This window comes from Mesoplodon mirus (genome assembly GCF_964341445.2).
Source record: "Mesoplodon mirus genome assembly, chromosome: 8".
Lineage (NCBI taxonomy): Eukaryota > Metazoa > Chordata > Mammalia > Artiodactyla > Ziphiidae > Mesoplodon > Mesoplodon mirus.
Genome location: NC_138984.1, coordinates 74,026,159 through 74,046,431, shown reverse-complemented (window position 1 = coordinate 74,046,431; position 20,273 = coordinate 74,026,159). Strand labels below are relative to the sequence as shown.

At 38.7% G+C, this 20,273-nt stretch overlaps 1 protein-coding gene across 1 annotated transcript in view; it reads left to right on the top strand.

Moving 5' to 3' along the window:
• The window catches only part of CCDC148 (coiled-coil domain containing 148), a gene marked incomplete at its 5' end in the record, with an annotated part of 281,923 nt that overhangs the window by 101,033 nt on the left and 160,617 nt on the right, over window positions 1-20,273 (top strand). Inside the window, 5 exon segments of the mRNA XM_082630314.1 lie at window positions 5,323-5,426; window positions 11,046-11,128; window positions 11,343-11,494; window positions 13,569-13,664; window positions 13,740-13,921. Of these exon segments, the coding sequence (XP_082486440.1) occupies window positions 5,323-5,426; window positions 11,046-11,128; window positions 11,343-11,494; window positions 13,569-13,664; window positions 13,740-13,921 (617 nt within the window).

Here is a 20,273-nt window from a genome sequence, read left to right as displayed (position 1 = left end):
CTCTCACTGTTGTGGCCTCTCCCGTTGTGGAGCACAGGCTCCGGACGTGCAGGCTCAGCGGCCATGTGCAGGCTCAGCGGCCATGGCTCACGGGCCCAGCCGCTCTGCGGCATGTGGGATCTTCCCGGACCGGGGCACGAACCCGTGTCCCCTGCATTGGCAGGCGGACTCTCAACCACTGCGCCACCAGGGAAGCCCAATATTTTATTCTTAATGTTACATAGTTAACACATTCTCCCTTAGTATTTGTATTATCAGTCAATTCCCAATTTTTTTTACTAATTAAATATGCTCATTTTTTTGCACATGAAATTAACAGCGTTAACAATCATTATTACTACGGCACTTTACTGTGGCAATATTAAATGTAAACATACTCAAGCTGAGTGATAGAATGTTAACATTTAAAGCACATAAGAAGGACTTCCCTTGTTGTGCAGTGGTTAAGAACCTGCCTGCCAATGCAGGGGAGACGGGTTCGATCCCTGGTCTGGGAAGATCCCACATGCCACGGAGCAAATAAGCCCATGCGCCACAGCTACTGAGCCCGTGTGCCACAACTACTGAAGCCCACACGCCTAGAGCCTGTGCTCCACAACTAGAGAAGCCACTGCAATGAGACGCCCGTGCACTGCGACGAAGAGTAGCCTCCGCTTGCTGCAACTAGAGAAAGCCCACGTGCAGCAACGAAGACACAACGCGGCCAAAAATAAATTAATTAATTATTTTTTTAAAAAGCACGAAAGAAGATCTTTGCTTCAAGTAACATCTAGAATGCTTAGCTATATTTGAAAAGAAATTAACAGTAAGTATTTTTAATTAACAATAAATTAGGAAGTCTTGCCTGATTCGTTTTGCTGGTATTGTTATACTGATTAGATGTGATAGTGACCTATATAATTGCTGTGTTATTGATCATGCACAAATTCTGGGATGCCAGATGAGACACTGATGTGCACATTGAGTAATCTAGTCTTTCAAAGGCTGAGACTGAACCTGAGGCCAAATAGTAGATGTGGGCTGAAAATTGAGACCAATTTTTGGTACATTACATATTAACTGTTCATTCCCAGTTTAAGTACAAAAGAGATCTTTACAATTATTTTTATTTGAATTTCTTTGCTTAGCAAGAATGAATATTTCTTGTCCAACCCAAGTAATCCATCTACTGATTCTTTTTTTAAAACACTATATTATGGAAAATTGCAATAATATGCAAAATTAGAGTGAATGGTATCATTAATCTCCACGTAACATTAACCAGCTTCAGCTATGAACAACTCTTGGACGTTATTTCCTCTGTACTCCCAGCTACGACTTCCCTCTGCACCAGATTATTTTGAAATCTCAAACATCATAATATTCACCATAAATATTTCAGCATGTATCTCTAAAAGATTAGGGCTATAAAACCCCAAACCCTACAATACCATTACTATTAAAATGTTCATGATTTCTTAATAATTTCAAATTATCAGTGTTAAATTTCCCTGATTATCTCCAAATTTTTTTCTTAAAGTTTATTCAAATTAGTATCTAAATAATATCCATATATTACAATTGATTTTTATTTTTTTAGGTTTCCTCCTCCATCCTCTTGTGTCCTTTTTTTTAATATAAATTTATTTCATTTTATTTATGTATTTTTGGCCACATTGGGTCTTCGTTGCTGTGTGCAGACTTTCTCTAGTTGTGGTGAGCAGGGGCTACTCTTTGTTGCGGTGCACGGTCTTCTCATTGCAGTGGCTTCTCTTGTTGCAGAGCACGGGCTCTAGGCGCACGGGCTTCAGTAGTTGTGGTTCACGGGCTCTAGAGCTCAGGCTCAGTAGTTATGGTGCAGGGACTTAGTTGCTCCGCACCATGTGGGATCATCCTGGACCAGGACTCGAACCCATGTCCCCTGTATTGGCAGGTGGATTCTTAACCACTGTGCCACCAGGGAAGCCCCATCCTCTTGTATTTTTATAATTTATTTTTTGAAGAAAATATAGTGTTTATCCTTTATATTTTCTTACAGTCTGGATTTTGCTGATTACATCCTGGTGGTGTCATTAAACATATTTTCCTATCTCTTGTATTTCCAGTAATTGGTAGTTATATCTGGAGACTTGATCAGATTCAAGTTCAATTTATTTTGGTAAGAACACTTATTGACAGAATCTCTGCTTGTCTTTTTCTATTATAAGTAGTGCTGCAGTAAATAGCTTTGTTCACCTATCTTTTTATACTTTGGCCAATACAGTTTTCAGATAGATTTCTATAGGTAAGATTGCTAGGTCAAAGGATAAATCCATATGAAACTCCAAATTCCCTTCTACGCGGGGTTGCATCATTTTGTATTCCCACTAGCAACGTAAGAGAGAGAACATGTTTTCCCATAGCCTCACACAGTGTTTTGTTAAATATTTGAGTTTTTGCCAACCAGATAGATGAGGAATTGTGTCTTAGTATAGTTTTAAAAAAATTTTTATTCCTTCAGTTCTGTATTGAGTTATAACTCACATATAGTGAAGTACACAAATCTAAAGTGCACACATCAATGAATTTTGACATAGGTACATGTAACCAACACTTAAATTGTCCACTAATTACTGTTGTTTATATCTAAAGATGGATCATCTGGCCCAAAGGGCTTTCACGGTATTTCAGGGTACCTATTTAGGGTTTTATTATCTTGGCTCATCACAATAAACTACTTTCGAATGTATTACTTTTGTAATTTTTAATTCATCAGCATTCTGCATAAATCATCATCCACCTAAAATATTGCTTTCAAATGGCTTATTGCTCAGCAAAATGAATTGGAATCACCTAGAAATTACTCTATTAAAAAGATACAATTTTAAATCTTCTTGTTTGTTTAAAAACTTTATTTTAAAAAAAAATTTTGGCCAAAGATAGAAGTAGAGTCAATGAGTGAATTTACAAAAAAGTCAGAATGTTCTGCAAAATATTGGAAGTGTCTAGTGAAAAACTGTAGCTTTATTTTAACTTTTATAGTCTACTTAATTGGTCTTTCCCTGGGATCAAAGGCAGCAGCATTGGTTTTTTTTTAATTATAGAAATGTGTCTACATCTTTCACCAATGTGTTTTAATTTTTTTGTACAGTATGGACCAAATATGTCAAAGAAATCTAATTTTAAAAGTTGTGCCTGCTGCAACAAACTTCAGAGACTATAGATGGTAAATAGTTGGAATGAGTTTTAGGCATTCTTCAAGCAAACACAAGTGTCTGATTTTAGAAACACTACATATGTACTTTTATTTTTTCTGTGAAATAGAGAGATGGCTGTATGTTTTCCTGCAATGTCCTGTTCTGACTTATTTATTTAATAAATTTATTTATTTTATTTATTTACTTTTGGCTTCATTGGGTCTTCATTGCTGTGTGTGGGCTTTCTCTAGTTGTGGCAAATCTGGGCTACTCTTCATTGCAGTGTGAGTGCTTCTCACTGTGGTGGCTTCTCTTGTTGCAGAGCATGGACTCTAGGCACGCGGGCTTCAGTAGTTGTGTCACGTGGGCTCAGTAGTTGTGGCTTGCAGGCTCTAGAGCACAAGCCACAGGAGTTGTGGTGCAGGGGCTTAGTTGCTCCATGGCATGTGGGATCTTCCCAGACCAGGGATCGAACCCATGTCCCCTGCAATGGCAGGCGGATTCTTAACCACTGTACCACCAGGGATGTCCCTCCTGTTCTGACTTAAATGTACTTTTCTCCTAAATTTCATAATTGTAGCACTCTTAAGAAAAGATTTGACTTTGACTTTGTGTTTTTTTAAGTAATGTTTGGGTTATTTTGTTTTCTTATACTCCTGATTTTGAATCAGTAACCAGAACAGTGGAAAGATAAACTCAAGGTTATGGTAATCAGTGAATGACAGCTAGAAATAGCAAGCATTAAAGAGTCTTTTTAGAACTTCTCTTCTGAAGTTTTTACATCTTCAGTATTGATCTGTTAAGCCTTTCAGGGTACTAAGTATTCTAGTAACAGGGAAAATATAAAATATGCATATTTCATCAAGTTTCTGATTTCAGATGAACACTTTTATAGATGTTTAAAAGTATTAATATGAAATACACAAGTTCAGCATGTACATGTCAGTCAGAGTCTAACCACTTAAGGATTTAGAATAGAGGGGTCTTTAATGCAGGAAATGGTTACACAGGTGATAGAGCTGAGAAGCCAGAGGACTGTGAACCAACACAGGGATTAGAACAGAAGTGAGTCATTGCCTTGCCTGGGTTGGAGGGACATTTAGAAAAAGCAAGGTTGTAGTACATCCCATAGGCTGAGGTTACCCAGAGATAGTTAGAGCCATAATAGAAATGTCAAGAAATGTTGGAGCAATGGAGAAGTTACAGATGCTTGTGGAGACCCCTCTGGAGAGAGAAGGCAGGAGAAGTGAGTAATCCTTTGGCTTCTCCCTTCCTCCCTCCCTCCCTCCAATCTCCCACTACCAGTGTCTCCCTTTGGCTGAATCCAGCCGGAAGGCATTTGCTAGGGGTGTCTGAGAAACACAGGCTGCTCTCTGATGCGGAGCAGACAAGGAAAATGGCCAAGAATGGATCTTAAGGTAAACAGACCCAGGCCTGACATATCTTATCAACACAAACCCAAAAGCATTTTTTAAAAGTCATAAAATTTGGGAAAAATTTAAATTTAGTTGAAAATTTGGGTTTCAATGCTACCTGATTTTTCACTGTTTCCTTGTTTAGTACCTTCAAATAAAGATTTGCCTGAAATTTAAAATTTAAGTTTTAATTTAAATTTTTATTTACAAAGTCATGGAGTTGAAAGATTAACATTGTATATACAGTTCAAGGTCACATTTCTAGTAGATACTGAAGCTGAGACTAAAGCCAGGCCTCCTAATAACTTATCCATTGCCCCTTTACCATCCACTGCTGAAGGATCACATAAAACCAATATGAACACTGAGGTTCTATGTGATTCTGATGTTTATGAGTTTGATGGTCCTTGACCAAGTCTTTTAACCTCGCTGAACTTCACTGTCCTCATCTGTAACATGGGAATAGTGATGCCTATGATGCCTGGCAGGGAAGATGTGTAAAAAGGCAAGAAAATATATGGAATACTCTGGCAGATTTTCTGGGGCTAGATGAATTAAGGTGTTATTTATTGTATGTATGGAAAATAGAATTACTTCACCTTTCTTTAGAAAGGTGCTAATGTTAGAAAATGCACGAATAGGATTGAAAAAGAATAAGTATTTAACTTAGAAATTACAGATTAAACATTTTTATTGTGGAAAACACTTAAAAGACATGGAAATTGCTCCTCTTTTTTTCCCTTTAAATCTAGATCAGAAAAGCAGTGCAGACTTCAAAGATATCTAAAGAGCAGACACTAATAAAGCAACACAAGCAAGTGTGGTGGAAAGAACACCAAAGGCTAAATGAAGTCAGGTAAGAACTGAGGGAAATCTCAATTAAGAACACGCAGGGGGCTTCCCTGGTGGCGCAGTGGTTGAGAGTCCGCCTGCCGATGAGGGGGACACGGGTTCGTGCCCCGGTTCGGGAAGACCCCACATGCCGCGGAGCGGCTGGGCCCGTGAGCCATGGCCGCTGGGCCTGTGTGTCCGAAGCTTGTGCTCCGCAACGGGAGAGGCCACAGCAGTGAGAGGCCCGCGTACCGCACAAAAAAAAAAAAAAAAAAAAGAACACGCAGGAATTACTGAGATGCACTTACCTAGGTAGATGTTCTGTAAATTTCCATATTAATTAAACTATTATAATCAAAATTTCATTTCCTCAGTTTAATTTGGAATCCAGTGAATATATTAATATGGCTTTTCCTTTCCTTAGGAAAAAAAGAAAGAGATAATCTTTTATGTCTGCTAACCACTTACTCTTCTGCACTCCCATTCATACATGTATTTATTTATATTATACTTAGTACTTTGGACTATAATGTTTTGCTTACATATTTGTCTTCTTATGAAGTGATAAACTTCTCAAGGACAAGCATCCCATCATATTCATCTTTATGTAGGATACATAGAAAGAGACAGATTAAATGCTTTCAGTAAATGAATAAACTAAGGGATTCAAGTTGAGTGATTTCTAAATGTAACGGCATCATGACTAACTTGTTCAGTTTGGATTTTTCACTTTTACTATTATTTCCAACAGTCACTTCAAGATGAATTAAAACAAAATAATGATTTTATACTTGATCTTAAATGTTATCTTTGAGAAATAAATTTTTTTTCAAAGGTCAACCAGAAAGTGAAGGCAGATGTGTTTCCCCTCCTTTTAAGGCATATATATTAGTTTTAATTATGGTGGTATTTATAAAGTATGCTTTTTAAAATATATGCTTGTAAGCATATATTTTATATAAAAATAGATAATTTTGTGGTCTCATTCTAAGCTAAATTTCCAAATACTATTAACTTCACTTTTGACATGGGTGCTTTTCATATTGATAGGAGTTTCCTATTCTGGCAAGTAATTCCTAAATGTGACATAAAAGACTCATGATTGGAAATAGTTTTACATCATTACATAACTTAAAACAGAGAAAAACAAAATTATATAGACTTTGTCATTCATACTTCCACTATAGAAACAAATCAGGCCCATTTTATCTCTCAAAATGTCACCTTTTACAGAGAGAACTTTTGAGCCCATTGGAAATTTTTTTTTAGATTTGCATAATTGAAATATGATAAAAACAAAAGCCATTAGGAGGTTTTAATTATTGTGCTCACTGATGCAGGCTCAAATGTAAGGATGCTGGAGAAAGTTTTTTATCTTGGCTGTTCCACACCCTTCTTACTGTGTATATACCTTGTTCTTGAGTGAGATAAAGGAGGCATATAGATTTCATTATGGAAAGTAATTCTTTTGGCTGACCTGGAATGACACAAAGGCGATGAAAATGAGGAATATTCAAGTAATAACGTTATGTCTTGAAACTTGTAAGCGTTGAAACTTGGACAAAAAGGAAGAATTCCAAGATAACTTTCTGTGTTATTCTAGAATGTAGGCTAATTACAATGTGTATTCAGTGAAATTAAAAACTATTAGTGATAGGAGGAAAGTTCAAGAAATGGCTAGAAAGTTCGAGAATTTAGGGACCACCAGAAAATCAGGAGTTTAAATTCTATCAGTGTCTCTCAATCTTTAAAATCTACATTCCTTTTTAATAAAAGATGGAAAGTAAAATATTCTTATGCATCACCATAAGAGACTCCCATCTGCGAATTTCAGGTCCCCAGCAGGTAAGGGCCTCCAATGACATCTGACTTTCGCTGGGTAACTTAGTGTATGCCATCGTATGTTAAGTACTTTACATGCTTTGTTTCATTTAATCCTTACAGTGACCCTACGGAGTAGGTATCATTGTTATCCTCATTTTACAGATGAGAACCTTGAGGTTCAGAGGATTAAAATTATTTGCATAAGGTAAACCAGCTAGATTTTGTGGAGGTGGTATTGAATCACTTGCCTTTAACTCCTGTGCTCGCTGACCTTGGAGCTGAGCAGCTTTTTCTTTTTTCCATAGGGTTCCATTCACATCACCTGAGATCTAAATGGTCTAGGCTTACTAGAAAAAAAAAAAAAGATTTGCCAAACCTTAATTCTTTAAAATCTGTCATAAGAAAACTAGACAATTAAAATTTCAAGATATAAAATTACATTTTATATTTAAATTTATAGAATTTAATATTTAAATGTATAAAATTATATTTACTATTTACTATGCTTTCCACACTATACCTCTTGAAGACCTTGATACACTTTGCCAGGAGCACTTTCTTCCTTGTTTCAGAGTGACTGATTTTGAAATTAAAGAGGAAGTTATTTATATTGGCCATGTGGTAAAGAATTACAATTATTATTTTAATAAGAACTTTTGACTAATAAAGTTTGAGGGATTTATTTGTAAGTTTTACTACTTTTACTGTAGTTTCTGTTAGAAATATATGTGGTCTCTTACAATTTCAGTTTTAAAGCATTATTTTAAAAGTATCACCTTTATACAGAATATATCATGGAGCTTTACCAACAACAATTAAATATTGTCTGGAAAAGTGTCTTTAAAGATGAAATTGAGGCCATTATTCATAACTGTGTGACTCAGGCCATCTGAGAATTCACTCTGATTCATTCCTTAGCCAGCAGTTGTGAGATTTCCCTCTCTGCCCTCTGTGGTACACAGCTTGGGACAGACTCTTAAAAGAGAGAGAAGCAGATCAAATACCTAGTCTGAGGTACCAAGCTGTCTGAACTGCTGAGTTCCTTCCTTATTGGAGGGATAGAGCTCTGGCCTTCAGCCTGCTCTGGTGCCCTAATTTTCTGCTGATCTCCTGGCTGTTAGTTCCACTAAGGAACTTTAACATCCTCTCTTACTCTGCCTTTCACAATCCATGCCCCTTTGCTTATTGTTTGCATAAATGGCTTTTGATTCTACCAGTCTCCAGTGCCCTATGTTTTCCTTGTTCTGCCGAAATTGGTAACTAAGTGTACCCTAGAAATCCTAGGAAGCTCTGGGTAATTTTTGATGTTCTGAGGAGACTGATTTTACTACACCTAGAACTTTGGCAGCATCCTGGGAGGACGAGGACCTGTATGAAAGTAGAGTCCTGAGAGTTCAAAAATGTCCTCACCAGGCAGGTGGTTGCATTGCCACTGGGCATATCTAGGAAGTAGATTAATATATCATCTAGGCAAACAGTCACACAAAATCTCAGGAGAATTTTTGTAGTATCATCAGATTCAGTGGTACCAGAGGACAGGCCAAGTAACAGTAGGAGGTACTTAAGTTGGCAGATCTGGATGTGGAATGTTGCCTTACATTTGTCCCCTATTCAGATGTGGAGACAGTTGTCTGTGCTGCAGAGTTCCGACTTGGTGAACACCTGGGACTGAGTTACATGTCAGTGAACAGGCAGGGTTTTCCTCCCCAGAGTTTATCATTTTAATGCTCTTGAGTGCATCGCAGTTTTTACCTATATTTCCTAAATCATATTCTACAAAACAGAAATATTCTTCAAGATACTCCATGGAGAATAATGAATTTCATCATCCTAAAAATTAGGAAAATACTTCATATTTCATCCCCTTTTTGGAGAACCTCAATGCACTTTAGCATAATCAAGTTTCTGAGAAATCCTGCACTATGGAAACTTGTCTGAATTGTTTAGTTCACCATTTCCCAGTCTTTCCTAGCATCTTATTGATGTTTCTGTTTTACAGGACACAATTTGGGAACGTTAGCCTGCATTCACAAGCTAGTCCCAGAGTCTTGTAGTACTTGCTCCTGGATTTTGTTAGGCAATTAGGACAATTATAGAAATAGGCTGGTCTTGTCTGATGGTTCAGGGTTGTTAATCTACAAAGCCAGGATGGAGCTTACTAGAATTATTATATGCACAGTAGCAGGTTGATCTCCTATATGAACAAATCCACTTCTCCTGTTGGTTTTTATGTTCTGCTATGGCATTCTAGATGCTGAAAATATAAGAGGGCTGAGCTAAATGGTTTAAAGTGCTATATTTTTGTTTTTAAAAATCCATTATGAAATAACTTGTGGGTTTACTCCACTATTATGCACTTATTCTCCATATAACACTTTCAAATGTAATCTTAAAAATACCTTTGACTGGGACTTCCCTGGTGGTGCAGTGGTTGAGAATCCACCTGCCAATGTAGGGGACACGGGTTCGAGCCCTGCTCCAGGAAGATCCCACATGCCATGGAGCAACTAAGCCCGTGTGCCACAACTACTGAGCCTGTGCTCTACAGCCCAAGAGCCACAACTACTGAGCCTGCATGCCACAACTACTGAAGCCCACGCACCTACAGCCCCTGCTCTGCCACAAGAGAAGCCACCACAATGAGAAGCCCGTGCACCGCAACAAAGAGTAGCCCCCACTCACCAAAACTAGAGAAAGCCTGCGTGCAGCAACGAAGACCCAACGCAGCCAAAAATAAAATACATAAAATTTAAAAAAAAACCCTTTGACTAAGACCACATGCTAGAAAAATAGACAGTAAGTGTCATCTACAATAGGACCTCTCCTTTATATGTATAAACAAAACCCTGTCCCACATTTGTGAATTGGCTTAGCAGATGATGGCACATATGTAATATAAAATACTGTGCAGCCACTAAAATAAATGATAATTATGAAAATTATTTAGAAATATCTTAAAGTAAGTAAAAAAAAAAGACCCTAATATAAAATGGTAAATATGCCATAATTACAACTAGTTAAAATATTCATGCATGTAGACAAGGGTTAGAAACTTATATGCAGAAATAAAAATAACCATCGTATTAGTGTTGTAATTGTTGCTATTTTCTTATTTTATACCATTTAAAATATTGTATCTTAACAGTCATAATAAATCAAAACTTTTTTATGATTTTATTAAACCTGCCATAAATAAGGGATAGACTGCAATATTTTTAGATGTCCATTTAGAGCTGGTTATAGTTTTACTCTAAAATGAGTATATTTAAATAATATAGTAAAATATTATTGAGATTTATTATGTTTTGGGTATATAAAACATATACTTTTACTCCCATTTCCCTAGGTCAGGACCTCCTCATCTCTGAACTTTTTAAATAACCTCCTTGTTGATCCAGGTTTGCCTGATCCCCTCCTCTTCATCTTCCACTTTTATTGTTCACCCTCCTTCTAGCCCATCCTCCATCTTGCTGCCTTGGAAATCTTTCCAAAACACAGATCTGAGCTGGCATGGTCAGCTTAATATCCCTCAGCAGCTTCCCAGTGCCCAGAGCTCTCTCCACCCAAAATAGTGCCAGGATGTACCCCGCCCTTGCCTTGCTCACGCTGTTACTTCTCCTGGAGTATTCACCTATGCTTCTGACTATCTCAGTGTCCTGGCAAGTACCTAATCCATGTTAGGAATTTAGTATGTGGTCTGAATTAGTGAACAGGTGAATAAAACCACATTAGATTGAGTGTTTCTACTGTTAGTTATTTTTTAAACCTATATATATGTTTATGATTGTAAAATAATTGATTGAGATAATGTCTATTTCAGATGTAAAATCGAATCTGAAATAAAATCCTTACTCAATGAAGAGAACATTGGAAATGAATGTCTTTCTGACCTTAGGAATTTCGGTAGGTTTTTTTTTTTCTTTTTTTTTTTTTGGTTCCACATTTAAAGGGGAGCTTTGTTTTGAAGATGAAAGTGGGCCACACACTTCATGTTCTTTTAATACTGCTGTTTGCTTTTTTCTAAAGGAATCCAAAAATAATCTGCATCTAATGACCTGTTCTTGAAGAAACTTAAAATAATAATGTGTTGCTTTGATTTAATTTTGTTTCACCATAGAACAAGAGTTATCAGAACAATGGTGCACATATCTTAAAAATGTAATAAATCCTCTTCAGCAATTGAGAGCAGATCTAAAATACAGACAGCATCACATTTCACAGCATTCACACTCGCACAGTGACTCTAACTCCGTGAAAGTACTGGAAGAGGTCAGTATATTTCCTTTACTTTTAATAATGTAATATTTTATTTTTACCCAATTGGAAGAGTTGGAGATAAGAAACATGTACGTCTTATGTATATAAATAGAAGGTATAGCAAATTCTATCTACTCGGTATCTTAAACATATCCCTGAATCTGTCCAAACACGCTAATTTCTCACTGAGAATGTTTTGATGACCTCGTAACTGGCCTACCCGCTTTCATTCTTGCCCCTTCTTCCAGGGATCAAGTTACCCCCCTGGGAAATCCCTTCAGGGCTCCTACCGGCCCACAATTCCTCCTACGATAGGGGCGGGGCGGGTGCGCAGCCGTTAGCACTGACTTATCGAGAGATCGTTAGCGCGAAACCGTTAGCACGTGACCACGAGCGAGCGACCCTTAGCGCTGCGGCTGGAGGTCCCGCTCCGGCACCAGTCAGCTTTATGGTGGTCCTCGCGGCAGAGAATGTGGTGAGAGGCGGGTCGCAGCCTTCTCCCCCGGACCCTCCAGGCCTATTGGCCATGGGCCAACGGTGAGCTGGGGGGCGCCCCGGGACAGCTGTCGTCTGCGGAGCTCCAGAGCCCCTGCCACGGCCGCCCACTGGCCGGGCCCAGGCCTTGAAGCAGCCGCAAACCTCTCCTCCATTCCTACCTCTGAGACCTAATGGCGGCAGCGGTCTCCATGGTCGCAGTCCGTGAGTCCCGGCCCTGTTTGGGCGACCTGAGGGCCGGCTGGGTCCTGGGCGTCTTGCTCCCTCAGTGATGTCGGTTGGGCAGGGTCTGGGGACCCGGACCTGAGGGCACTGCCCGCTGAGATCTGCCTCCTCAGCCGGTCCTGGGCACTGGCTGGAGGACCCAGACGGGTGCTGGACCAATGTTCCTAGGTCTGGTAAGTTTCCTCTTAGCCTGGGCCTGGACCTCGGAGGGCGAAAGTTGAGCCTTGGGACCTTGCCCTTTCTTGTAGAACAGAGTAACATTTTGTTTTGGTGGAGGTTTACAGGAACATCATGACCTGACCACGACCTGGCCTCAAGAACAAAGGATCTGACACCAAGAAGTTTGCAACAACTAACCACACCCTTCTCTCACCTTTCCTGTAACAGGGCTTTGCTGAAAGCCTTCGGGGAGTTTGGGTTTTTTTAAGGCACGAGCCACCCGTCTCCTGGCATGGCCCTGCGATAAACCTTTCTTTGCGCCAAACTCTGACATTTTGGTATTGTTTGGCCTCGCTGTACGTCAAGCACACGGTACGTCTCCCTATCCGCCTCCTTTAGTCTCACCTCCTACGTGACACCCTCTTTTTCCTACTAGACCTTGTCCCACCGACGCTGGCCTTCTTCCTATTCCTCACATAAGCCAGACTCCTTCCTGTCTCGAGGCCTTTGCACTGGCTGTTTCTTCTGTCCTACTCATGGCCCTTTTTGTCTTTTTGGTCTTAGCTTAAATGTCCTCTCCTCCGAGAGGCCTGTCCTGACCACCTGTATGAGAGAAGACCCAGTCACTCCCTATTACCTCAGCCAGTTTTTACCTCACTTACCTCCTCCTGATATTTTCTTACTTACTTCTTATGAGTTTAAGACTATCTTCCCTGACTAGAGCATAAGTTCCATTATCATAGTTGCCCTAGATGTAGGCTTTTAGGTGATTTTTCTTACTTTTTCAGTTATTCTGTAGTATTGTCATATTGCTTTCATAAATAATAATTAAAAATAAACATTAAAAATCCATGCCCAACTGGGGATTAGAGGCAAGGATGCAAGGAAAGGAGGGGGTGATTAAAGCAGAGGCAATCTGGAAAGCTTTCTGCTTCATCACAAACAAAATCCAAATATGAGTGCAGAGTGGCTATGACTGAGCCCATTTTTGGGTTATGTGTCTAGAAGCTCCTTTAAGGCTCCTTTGTCTGATGGGCGCTGCTTGGCTATGGCATCTCTTGAACCCTCTTCCATGGGTCCTCAAAGGGACTTTCCCTTATCTAATTTGTCATCATTTAATGGCTTTTGAGAAAAATTCCTGTGACTTTAAATATAAATATTGGATAAATCAATAATTTGCATACCACTTGTTCTTAATGTCCTATAGGTTGACTTCGTGAAGAAACAATTGAAAGCCGTCTATGAAAGACTTAGGCTAGAGCAACAGAAAATAGAAAATTATCTTTCAGACTGGAGTTTGAAAGTAAGTGCGATATAGGTAGTAATTTATCAATTTGTCATTTACATTAAATAAAATAATCATACAATTTTTTTTCAGACACTTGATCATTCTTCAGAAGAAAGAAGTAACCTGCTTAGTGAAATGCCCGTGGAATTAGAAACTTTGGAATGTCCATACCCTGACTTGAAGTTTTCAATCCTTAATGAATTCTGTAACTTTACAGAGAAATATCAAAAGAGACTTCAAGATTTTGATATGCAGTTAGAAGATATATACAGGTAATAAAACTACTTGAATTATCTAAATTTTTGCCACCAAATTTTTACTTTTTTAGAGGTCACTATACTTCCTGTTTACTGTTTTCATAGATACTTTGTGATTGGAATACAGACTATCAATAAATGTTTAGATTTACTATTTGTTGAATAGAGAGGTTTTTTTTTTCTCCAAAGTAATTTCCTTGAAATAATGGTTTTAAAGATTTTTATAAGTTTGAAACTTGCTGAAAATATCCCTCTTATTTATCTCTTTACTACACAGGTAAGAAATAGTTTTCAAAAGTGAATTTTTGATAACTATGAATTTTTATTTCAAGATGTGAGGCTCTTCTTCAATGGAAATTTACAAATCAGTACTAAAAATCGATTACAATGGAAAATATACCCATGGAATTATGTTACTTGTAATCTACTGTGATTTTGCCCTATAGTGATCACAAAGTATGTTTCATAAATATTTTTTTAGAAAATGCACTTTTTTTTAATTGAAGTTAAAAAAAGTGGATTTACAATATTGTGTTATTTTCAGGTATACAGCAAAGTAACTCAGTTATATATATACATATTTTTTCAGATTATCTTCCATAATAGATTGTTACAAGATATTGAATATAGTTCTCTGTGCTATACTGTAAATCCTTGTTGCTTATATATTTCATGTGTAGTAGTTTATATGAGTTAATCCCAAACTCCTAATTTTTCCCTCCCTGTCCCTCCCTTTCCCCTTTGGTAACCATAAGTTTGTGTTCTATGTCTGTGAGTCTGTTTCTTTTTTGTATATAGATTCATTTGCATTATTTTTTAGATTCCACATATAAGTGATAGTATATAATATTCATCTTTCTCTGACTTAATTCACTTAGTATGGTATTCTCTAGGTCCCATCCTTGTTGCTGCAAATAGCAATAAGAAAATGCACTTTCGATTGTATCCTGAGAATGACAATCCTTTTCTGAATGACAACTATAATGTTAAGTGACTTAAAATTCAGTGTCGGCAGGGCCATCTTCTCTAGTGTAAATTCTATATTAAAATTCATTTAATAAACAAACCCAGAAGTGCCACCCTGGGTCAGATCAGTAGCCTACTTCATGTAGTGTTCTGTATATGAAGTTTCTGGGAAATGTTTTGTAGGAAAATATGCTTTTTATTATATTGACCTCAAAAATTTCCCCAAAGAATATATACCTAAAAAGAAAGGAAAACTATTGAATATTGTATAGTAAATTAGCAATAGAAGTAAAAGGCTCTTCCTTTGAAATGAAAGAAGATGAATGTGATAAGTATTAGTATTTCTTATATTTCTTTTTTTAAAAAATTAATTTATTTTAGTTTTTGGCTGCATTGGGTCTTCGTTGCTGCATGTGGGCTTTCTCTAGTTGTGGCGAGTGGTGGCTACTCTTTGTTGCGGTGCGCAGGCTTCTCATTGTGGTGGCTTCTCTTGTTGCGGCTCTCAGTGCATGGGCTTCAGTAGTTGCGGCATGTGGGCTCAGTAGTTGTGACTTGCGGGCTCTAGAGCGCAGACTCAGTAGTTGTGACTCATGGGCCCTAGAGTGCAGGCTCAGTAGTTGTGTCTCACGGGCTGTAGAGCACAGGCTCAGTAGTTGTGGTACACAGGCTTAGTTGCTCCACAACATGTGGGATCTTCCCGGACCAGGGATTGAACCTGCGTCCCCTGCATTGGCAAGCGGATTCTTAACCACTGCGCCACTAAATGGGCTGTTTTGAATAAATAGAGGTGGTGGGCATCAGAAATCTGTGGCTAGTGGGGAGTAAGGCATGTAAATGCACTGTTCTAACTAGCGCAGTGAATTATATATTCAATTGTAATATTTACTGGACTCTCATTTGCCAGTATCTGCCATTATTTTGATAAGGCCATTTCCCCTTTTGGTTCTAGTTATTAGGCCTTGTGAGAATTCACATAGATTGTATACATATAGTGTACACCTGCACAAGTGAGTGTGTGCATATTTTAAATAGGTGCCTACTGCTACAACATAAGAAGGCTGAAAGATCTAGGGGACATTTTTAAATTGTGAGAAATTTTCATTGGGCTAAAGGCAGTGAACATCATGGTTAATCCCCAATATTTATTTTAATTCCTCCTATTTTGTAGCAGCTTGCCAGTTTGGGTTGGAATGACTCCAACCCCAGATCCAAAGGTAGACCCTGATTGGGAGTGTGCACCAGACCATAACTTCATTCCCCCTGGTCACAACAATTAGCTCAGGGTGGTCCAAATCTAGGCAAAGCTCAGAACTTTTGTTAGATACTTGTGAGGAGTAGTGCATTTTCTTCCCTGTGGATCTACCAGGAAAGTACATGGCTGTGGTTGCTGCTGGCAGCCATCTTGTGAATGAAGGACAACAGCACCCAAGGAGAGGAGAGGGCCCAGACAATCATGGGGAAACTGTTCTGGTACCCTGTTTGAACTGTGTGGGAAGCCAACCTCACTGCTGAATTTTCAAGGGCAATTAGTCTATATTAATGTCTTAAACCAGTTTGAGTATAAAATTCCTAATTTTATATAATAGTTGATTTGATTTCAAAATATCCATGACTCATGAAATTAATCTGTCAATTTAGTACAATTGCAATTGAGGAATTGTTCAACATTATTCCAAAAGTTATTAGGAAGATTAAGCTTGTAAAATCACCCAAAGTGAAGAATAACTTCTTCAAAATGAAGAATAACTAGGGTGGGGGAGTGGTAAAACTTGCACAGCCAAATATAAATATATATTTTAATATCAAAATAAATTAGGAAGTTCATACATCTGTAGCAGATCAATGGAACAAAATAGAAATACAGAAAACAGAAAGTATCTGTAATAATTTATTGTAAAGGTAAAATTTTTATACTGTGAGGGATTATTTATGTGACAGCACTAAATAACAGGGAATTAGAAAGTTAGATCTCTTTTTCCATATGACTCAATAAACTCCAGGTGCATTAAAATGTGAAGAAGAAAATAATCATAAAAGAATTAGATAAAAATAAAAACAAGTATTAAATAATCTTGGAGTGGAGAAGACCTTTTAAAAACACATTACCTGCAGTGAAAATCGTAAAGAAAAAAAATTAAATAAATGCAATGACATAAACATTTAATAAAATATAACGGGATGTTTCCTCAGGCAAGTATTAAATCTTTAAAGAATCAAAGGGACTTCCAGTTTTCTGTCCAGCAAGTAAGGAGCTTAGAATTTGCCACTCTGCTCTAATGAGGAGTAGAAAGCTGAACAAACTGGAAAATCAACAACTCTTCTTAACTACCTCAGAGAAGTTAGGTCACAGGGCAAACCACTGCCCCCAGAGCTGGAGACACAGGTGATACAGAGAATCACAAATTACCTGAGAAGAAACTCATTTAGCAGAAACCTTCAGGGGAACCAGTGTTGGGGTAGGAACACCTGGACTGTAATTGATGAATTGCTTGAAGCTGAGTTGTGGACAACTTTGAGAGCTAAAAACTCTAGGGGGCCTTAGTTAAGGGGGGTGTCACCACACTTTTGTGAGTTTTACCTCAAGAAGTTCTACCAGGTACCCACAGTGAATATCTGAGAAAAATCCCCTCATGCCTCTGAGGGGGGAGGGGAAAATGAACCGTTTGGAAATACTCCAGAGCATTCTGTTCTTAACAAAGGCTGCCCTCAGGAGAAACTATTTTATAGGAGCCCAAACTGCTACAGTTTTATCAGAACCTAACCTACCTGGGGGCGGGAAAATACACAGGTCCAGCAGCACTAGCCTTCCATGTGGGGGACGGAAATACCCAACTCCAGCCATCCTGTCCCACCAAAGGGAGGGAAAACTGAGAAGGATTGGTAAAGTTCATAGTCCCCAGATTTTCAACTGTGCTGAGGGTCAGTGCCCCTAACCCTCCCCTCCCTACCCATCTTCCATGTTGTCAAAAGGTCAACTGTATACTTGAATATACAGTGACTTATTTTTAGTTATTCATTGTAGTAGCTAAGGACTGAGGAAACAATCTTAATGTCAATAGGAACTAGTTTTGTAGATTATTGTACAACCATACAATGTATTATTTTCCAGATTAAAAAAAAAAAAGATGTAAGGAAGTCCCTGGCAGTGCAGTGGTTAGGGCTCCACACTTTCACTGCCGGGGGCCTGGGTTCAATCCCTGGTCGGGAAACTAAGATCATGCAAGCCACGCAGTGTGGCAAAAAAAAAAAAAAAAAAAAAAGTAAATACTTACCATTCACTGATATGGAACACTTTCCAAGGGTCAGGGTTAAGGTGTGATATAAGGTTAATAAGCAAGCCTTATATACAATGTACAGTACACATTGTGTAAAACAGGAAAAAGTAAAACACATACACACATACAGATACATATTTGCTTTTATATGTCTGAAAAAATATGTGAAAATTGATAACATTTGTTGCCTTTGGGAATGGGAGCTAGATGCCTGGGTGGGGGGAATGTGAGAGAGAATTTTTATTGTAACTCCCCCCTTTTATTATACCTTTTGAATTTTGAAACCTGTGAATATACTGTCTATTCTAAAAACAAGGAATTTTTTAAGGAAAAAATAAGGGTAAAAAACAAATGACAAATAGGAAACGTTGGCAAATATCAGGCACAAAAAATTAAAATCTCTAACATATAAAAACACTTTGCAAAATTAATTGATTGTTGAACAGCCAGAAGAGAAAAGGGACAAAAGAGAGGAAGAAGTGACTTATCATATATATTTTCTGCAAATATTTGTTGAACAATTACTGGCATAAAATAAACAAAAACCCCTGTACTCATGAGGCAGGTTGGAGACGCACAACAAACTATAAACACCCTAGGTAAGTAAATTATCCACGGTAGTATATTAGAAGGTGATAAGTGCTATGGAACAATAGAGATTAGAGGAAAAGAGAAGTTGCTAGGATTGTGGGGGAGGGGACAAACTGCAGTGTTTTTTTGATTCTCTTTGCATGTGGACCATTTTTAAAGTCCTTATTGAATTTGTTACAATACCGCTTCTGTTTTATGTTTTGGTTTTTTGGCCACCAGGCCTGTGGGATCTTAGCACCCCGACCAGGGATGGAACCTGCAACCCCCCGCATTGGAAGGCGAAGTCTTAACCACTGGACCACCAGGGAAGTCCCAACAGGTTGCAAATTTGAATAGAAGTTTGGGGATAGTCCTGGTTGAGGAAGTGACAGTGAAGGAAAGTCATGAAGGGGGTGAGAGGGCTAGCCATGCAGAAATTTGCAGTATGAGTGTTCTAGCCAGTGTTTACTGAGGTGGGCACGTTTCTGGCAAGAGGCTTGTGTGGCAGGAATAGAGTGATAGACGGGGAGAGGAATAGAAGGTATGGTCAAAGAAGTAAGGGTGAGGGTGGGACATTTAGAGCCTGGTAGCCATTTATAAAACTTCTGATTTTACTCTGAGTGATATGGGAAGCTACTGGAAGCAGAAGTGTGAGGAAGTGTGCTAACTAGACCTAACTTATGTTTTAGCAGAATCACTTCGGCAGTTATTGTGTTTAAGATGGAGGAAAGGAGGGCCAAGAAAAGACTGAACCCTTAGAAAGTTATTAAACCCAGGTGGGATATAGGGGTGGCCTGCCTCAGGAAGTGGAGATGGTGTGAAGTAGTCAGCTTCTGGACACATTTTAAAGGTAGAGCCAACAGCATCTGCTGACAGACTTAAAATAAGGTATGTGAGGAAAAGAAAGCAGCAGAATAGTCCAAAATTTTGTGGTTGAGCAACTGGAAGGATGAAGTTACCATCAACTGAGTTGGGGAAGATTGTAAGCAAAGCAGAGGGGGAAATCAGGCATTCAGGTTTGGGCATGTTGAGTTCGATGCTATCAGATGTCCAAGTACAGACTTTCTGAAGGCAGTCAGTAATATGAGTTTGGAGTTCAGGAGAGAAATCTGAGCTGGAGATACATGTTTGTGAGTCACCAGCATGACACTGGATGTGATCACCAAAAGAGTGTCAAGGGACAAAGGAGAGGATCAAAGGCCAGCTCCTTGTGAAACTACACAACTCAGATCGGATTGGCACACAGCCAGAACTCTGACTGGGACTTGAACACTCGGGCTGAGACTTTCACTCAGCCCAGACTCGGATTGGGACGTGAATTCATGGGCTGGGACTCAAACCCACGGTCTTTCAATCGAGATTGCACACCTGGTCTCAGGACTTAATGAAGCTCAGGTTCTTTATGTCTCAGTGCAGGAGGAATTCAGGGAGAAGTAAAGTGATAGGTAAGAAGTGAATTTATTTAGAGAGCTACGCATTCCATAGACAGAATGCTGTCAGTCTCAGAAGGTGAGAGCAGTCCCAGAATATGGGATGGTTAGTTTTTACAGGCTGGG